Here is a 6,333-nt window from a genome sequence, read left to right on the forward strand (position 1 = left end):
ACGTACGGTCCTATCTCATCAAAACCCCAATGACCAAGTAAATATAAAAACAACTTTTTCTCTTATTCTTTAAGGGGTGGGCTACGACCTTTAGCTCACCCTTTTCTCATATTTTATATCAAACGGGGGTGGTGACATGATCACAAAGTAAGTAAAGAAGAAAAAAGAATCTCCAAAAAAAAAAACACAAGAAGAGAAATAAAATGAATTGAATTTGATAAATAATAATAATGGACCTCAAGAGTCCAAACTCCAAATCCAACAGATTTGCCCTATTTTAAATGTGTTTGAGAAAAACCTTATCTTCCGAACCTGTACGAACCACACCAAATATCAGAAACCCTCAAACTCGAAGGTCCAATTAGCTCCTCGGGTTCGCTCCCAGGCCCAATCTCCATTTCTCTCCGGTGAGCCCTCCTTCTTTCTCTCTCTTCTCTGCAAAGCCCTAGATCTCACTCCGGTGAGGCTCAGGCCTCGCTTTCTGCTTCGGATCCGCTTTTCACACTCCAATCCTCTTCACGTATATATATCTGGTACCTCCCAAACCCTAATTCTTCGATTTCTCTGCTCTTCTTTATTTTCTTCCGGCCAAACTCTTTTAATCTTGCTTTTATTGCTAGCCAGTGTTTTTTATTGTAATTAGGTTTCCCTTTTTGTGTTTTGTGCTTTGATTTGTCGATCTCGGTGGTCGTTCTTCAGTTTCGTCTCACTGGATTGGCTGTTTCTGTGATGGAATGCTTGATCTGGACTGTGTTTTTGTTTTTTTGGTTTTATGTGTTCTCCTTTACAGTTTTTGCAGTGGTATATCGCCGAAGATCTCACGTTTCATCTTTGACTTTTGAGTTTGACCTTGTAAATAGTTTGTGTCAGCTCTGTGAGTTGTGGTTGATGGAGGGAATTTGCTATGAGCGTCTTTCACTGATGATTTTTGTTCACTTCGTACTGTTGTGATTGAACTGGGTTGATCTGACCCGTCTGTGGGCCCGTGTCTTCTTTGAGTTCGTGGCCAGTGGTTGATTTAAAAGGTTTATTGAATATTAAAGGGTTGTATGTAGTAGGATGACTATGGACAGCCTATTGGATCTTTGATTCTTAAAAGAAGTAGGATGCAAACCAATAGTAAGGTGAAGGGTCTAACAGAAAGTCTTAAACCAGCTAGCAAAATAGGATGCTGGGTGCAATACTGATATGCTGGTCCATCCATTTTGTTGTTATTGGCACAGTCTACAATCCTCTTTTCAAACCTCACTTTGAAAGTTAGTTGTTTATACTATGTCAACTCAATCTTATAAGAATTTGTTGGTTTTCACTCCTCTCTTTCATAGTTGCTCCATGTAAAAGAATGCTATATATTTTATTATCCTTTAATTCTTTTTGCTTGCACTTTGACACTCTAAGATGTCACTTATGCAGACAATTGTAATCTATATTTTGTTTGTTCGTTAATGTTGATATCTGATAAGATAGGGATATCATGTTCTCTTCATATCCTAGTATGGTATTAATGTGTCTGTTTGGAGAACATTTCCTGGTGGAAAGTAACCATTACTTGAAAAAGAGAATGATTTTTATTATTATCATTCATGTCTATTACATTTTCCTTACACCTATTTGTAACAATCTAATCTTCCAAAAAAGGAAATAAGAAAAAAATATACTGAAAAATAAATTAGAAGATTCTACAGATATTTTCTCTAATTAGGAAGATTTTCCTCTAATTACAATACCATTACTTAGCAATTTTATTTCTAGGTGAAGCAGGAAGGTACATATCAAAATAAAATATGGTTACTGTTGAAGATAAAGTGGTTGTGACCCCTGATGTGAAAAATGCACCTGTCAGTACTGGTTTTCAACCCAGCAATGATCTGGTAAATTCGGAAAATCAGTCAGACCATAATGTGGAAATATCGGAGCCTCAGCCTGATAAGGATCTCTCCAATTTCCAGGCAGAGCCTAACAAAGTACTTGTGGCATCTGAAGTCCAGGCTCCTAGTGGCAATAAAATTGAAGACACGTTGCCCAATGCCGAAGAACCTCCTAGTAGTGAGTTGGAGAATCTTGAGACACCACCCAACGACCAGTCAAGCAATGATGAGGGCCCACACAACAAGCAGCATGTTGATTCTGTAGCATCATTCAAGAATCCATCAGAAAGCTCTGAAGATGTAGCTGATGATAAGCTTGTTAGTTCTGAAGCTCCTCTTGACCAGAATCCTGTGTCTGAGACACCATCAAGCGATCAGTTGGTCACCTCCGAGACACTTCCAGATAATGGCGTGGTAGATTCTGAACATCAGACCAGTAATGATGTGGTTGTATCTGAAACACAGCACAGCGATGAGGTGGTAGCAGAACAAAACAATGAGGTGGTTTTGCCTGCAACGGTTCAAAGGGAGGAGGTGGTTTTATCTGAAACACAGCAAAGAGATGAGGCAGTTTTATCTGAAACACAACGAGGTGATGAGGCAGTTTTATCAGAAAAACAGCAAAGCCATGATGCAGTTTTATCTGAAACACAGCAAAGCCAGGAGACAGTGTTATCTGAAACACAGCAAAGCCAGGAGGCGGTTTTATCTGAAACACAGCAAAGCCAGGAGGCGGTTTTATCTGAAACACAGCAAATCAATGGGTCGGTTTTATCTGAAACACAGCAAATTAATGGGGTTTTTTTATCTGAAACGCAGCAAATAAATGGGGAAGATTTATCTGAAACACAGGAGGCAGTTTTATCTGAAACACAGGAGGCAGTTTTATCTGAAACACAGGAGGTGGTTTTATCTGAAACACAGCAAAGTAATGAGGCATTTTTATCTGAAACACAGCAAAGCAATGAGATGCTTACTTCTGAAACTCAGCCCAGCAATGATGTAGTCATGTCAGATGTACAACCCAACAGTGAGCCACAGGTGTCTGGCTCACTGCCCAGCAATGAGATAGTCATGCCTGAGAGACAGGTCAGCAATGAGACTGTCGTACATGAGGCACAGACCAGCAATGATGTGATCATGTCTGAAGCTTTGCCTGAAAATGAGACGGTACATTCTGCAGCTGATCCTAACAATCAGCTCTCTCATCCTGAATCTCTTTCTCAGCATCATCATTATTCTGATTTACACATGATTCCTGAAGATCAGCTACCTCAACCTGAATCACTGCCCAATTCTGATCCACTGCCTGCTTCTGAATCACTGCCAGACAGCCATCTCACAGACATCAAACCAATATCTCATAATCATCTTGCACAGTATGATACACTACCCAACAGTCATATGCACCATTCTGAGGCAGTGGCCAACGATCAACTAGTAGCTCACTCTGAGGCGTTGTCCCATGAACACATGCCAAACTCTCATTTGTTGCCACACTATGGGCTGCAAAACAGTGAAACGATGCTCGACAATCAGTTAGTCAATTCTCAACCGCACTATGAGATAGTCAACGCTAGCAACATACCCAGCTATGAGATAGTCAATGCTGAGACTCCATTGAACAGTGAGGAACCTACTCCTGAAACTCAGCCAAGCAAGAGGAGAAAAAAGAAGTCTATAGTCTGGGAACACTTCACCATAGAGACAGTCAGTCCTGGATGTAGAAGAGCATGCTGCAAGCAATGCAAGCAAAGTTTTGCTTACAGTACTGGTTCAAAGGTTGCTGGTACTAGTCACCTCAAACGCCACATTGCCAAGGGGACATGCCCAGCTCTTTTGCGTAGCCAAGATCATAACCAATTCAGTCCATATACTCCACGGTCAAGGGGAAGTGATGCTGGCAATGCTAGCAGTGCACCAAAGCGACGCTATAGGTCCCCTAATACTCCTTACATAATATTTGATCAAGATCGTTGCCGTCATGAGATTGCTAGGATGATCATTATGCATGATTACCCCCTTCACATGGTTGAGCATCCGGGATTTGTTGCATTTGTCCAAAATCTGCAGCCGCAGTTCAATATGGTTACATTTAACACAGTTCAAGGAGATTGTGTTGCAACGTACCTGATGGAAAAGCAGTGTGTTATGAAGTATTTTGAGGGATTACCTGGACGTTTGTGTTTGACACTGGATGTTTGGACCTCAAGCCAGTCTGTAGGATATGTATTTATAACTGGACATTTTGTTGATAGTGATTGGAAGTTGCAGAGGAGAGTTCTTAATGTTGTGATGGAGCCATACCCTAACTCTGATTCTGCTCTCAGCCATGCTATATCTGTTTGCATTTCTGATTGGAATTTGGAGGGCAGGGTGTTTTCTATCACTTGTGATCAGACTCCGAGTGAAGTTGCCCTTGGGAATCTCAGACCATTACTCTCTGTAAAGAATCCACTTATCCTCAATGGTCAGTTGCTGGTAGGAAATTGCATTGCCCGAACCTTCAGCAATGTTGCAAATGAACTATTAGGCTCCGTGCATCTTGTTGTAAAAAAGATCAGAGACAGTGTAAAATATGTGAAGACTTCAGAATCACATGAGGAAAAATTCCTGGAGCTCAAGCAGCATCTTCAGGTCCCCAGTGAAAGGAACCTTTTTATTGATGACCAAACCCAGTGGAATACTACATATCAGATGCTGGTGGCAGCTTCTGAACTTAAGGAAGTGTTTTCTTGTTTGGACACTTCTGATCCTGATTACAAGGGAGCCCCATCAATGCAAGATTGGAAGTTGGTTGAGACCATCTGCACGTACTTAAAGCCCCTTTTTGATGCAGCAAACATTCTTACCACGGCAACTCATCCCACTATTATCACCTTTTTCCATGAAGTTTGGAAATTGCAGTTGGATCTGTCTCGGGCTGTTGTGAATGAGGATCCTTTTATCAGCAACCTTACTAAACCCATGCAACATAAAATTGACAAGTACTGGAAAGATTGTAGTCTGGTTTTGGCAATTGCAGTAGTTATGGATCCTCGATTCAAGATGAAGCTTGTTGAGTTTAGTTTCACAAAAATCTATGGCGAGGATGCCCATGTATATGTCAAGATTGTTGATGATGGGATTCATGAGCTGTTCCACGAGTATGTGACCCTTCCCCTGCCACTGACCCCTGCTTATGCAGATGAAGGAGGTGCTGGAAGCCATATGAAGACAGAGGGGTCTCCAGGAGGAACTCTGTTGTCAGATAATGGATTAACAGATTTTGATGTCTACATCATGGAAACTAGTAGCCATCAGACGAAGTCTGAACTGGACCAGTATCTGGAAGAATCACTGTTGCCACGTGTTCCGGACTTTGACGTTTTGGGCTGGTGGAAGCTAAACAAACTCAAGTACCCTACGCTTTCAAAAATGGCCAGGGATATATTGTCTGTCCCGGTCTCAAGCGTTCCTCCAGAATCTGTCTTTGATACAAAAGTGAAAGAGATGGATCAGTATCGAAGTTCCTTGCGGCCAGAGACAGTGGAGGCCATTGTATGTGCGAAAGACTGGATGCAGTATGGAGCAGCCGAAGCTTCCAACGCGCTCGTGAAAATGGAGTTCTAGATTTTATTCATGTATTTTTGGTTTACGTAGAGGGTGTGAAAGAAAGACCGCATCATGCATCGCGATATTTGATGAACCTACACGTTCTCATTTAGGTGGTTGTACTCTCTATGATGGTAGGTTCTTGTATTTTACTTGTAGTTCCTAGTTATATGTTAGGCTATGTTGGTGACATTTAATGTGTAGATTTGGACGTGAATGCCTATATTCTAGTTTACTTCCGTGAATTAGATGCTAGAACAGATGCCCTCCTCAAGGTGAGATATGTTGATGTAATAATTTAACTCAATATTCAATCACTGCTATTCATGGGCTGTACTTGCTCTCGACTGGGCTAGTTTTATGCCTCTCGTATAGTTAGGATTCAATTTCCCTTCTCAAGCATGCTTTTTTCTTTTCTGAACATGTGTGTTCATCCAAGCCATTTATATAAAGTGAAAAAGACCACTTGAAAATTGTCACTGTAAGCTGATGTATAATGTTACGTGATGGTATTAGAGATTAGCAAAGACGGGCTAACTGTGTTGTTTCATCACAACTAATGCACCACTCGATTGAACTAGGGAACCTTGGTGTCTGCAGGTGAGGTTTTTTGATCAAGTTAATGTTTTTCTGCGTATAACTTTTGTTTTGAATTAGTCATCAAAAGCAGTAGTGTTTTGTAACTATTATTTGTAGATATTATGCAGAAAATAAGTATGTAATATAATAATTCAAACACATGGTTAGAGACAGAAAAAGTAAAGTTGTGATATAATTTTGACTTGATTTTTTTGAATAAGGTTTAATTTGGATAGATTTAATGTTAATTCATTAGTATTTCTCAGAAAGGAAAATAAAGATATAAAATGAA

At 40.5% G+C, this 6,333-nt stretch overlaps 1 protein-coding gene across 2 annotated transcripts; it reads left to right on the forward strand.

Annotated features, from left to right (window-relative positions):
• Nucleotides 1-239: 239 nt before the first annotated feature.
• Nucleotides 240-5,796, forward strand: LOC108343982 (zinc finger BED domain-containing protein DAYSLEEPER). 2 transcript variants are annotated; one of them, XM_052872018.1, is made up of 2 exons: nucleotides 240-533; nucleotides 1,738-5,796. In XM_052872018.1, the coding sequence occupies exon 2, from the start codon at nucleotides 1,785-1,787 to the stop codon at nucleotides 5,478-5,480; it is 3,696 nt and encodes a 1,231-aa protein (XP_052727978.1). In that variant the 5' UTR covers nucleotides 240-533; nucleotides 1,738-1,784; the 3' UTR covers nucleotides 5,481-5,796. The 2 variants fall into 2 exon arrangements, with proteins under 2 accessions (XP_052727978.1, XP_017437935.1); XM_017582446.2 differs by having other exon boundaries at nucleotides 241-533; nucleotides 1,753-5,796.
• Nucleotides 5,797-6,333: the final 537 nt, after the last annotated feature.

Source organism: Vigna angularis, chromosome 1 (assembly GCF_016808095.1).
Source record: "Vigna angularis cultivar LongXiaoDou No.4 chromosome 1, ASM1680809v1, whole genome shotgun sequence".
NCBI lineage: Eukaryota > Viridiplantae > Streptophyta > Magnoliopsida > Fabales > Fabaceae > Vigna > Vigna angularis.

Excerpts from the sequence above, each read along its gene's own strand:
- LOC108343982 (XM_052872018.1), top strand. The coding sequence starts at position 1,785 with ATGGTTACTGTTGAAGATAAAGTGGTTGTGACCCCTGATGTGAAAAAT.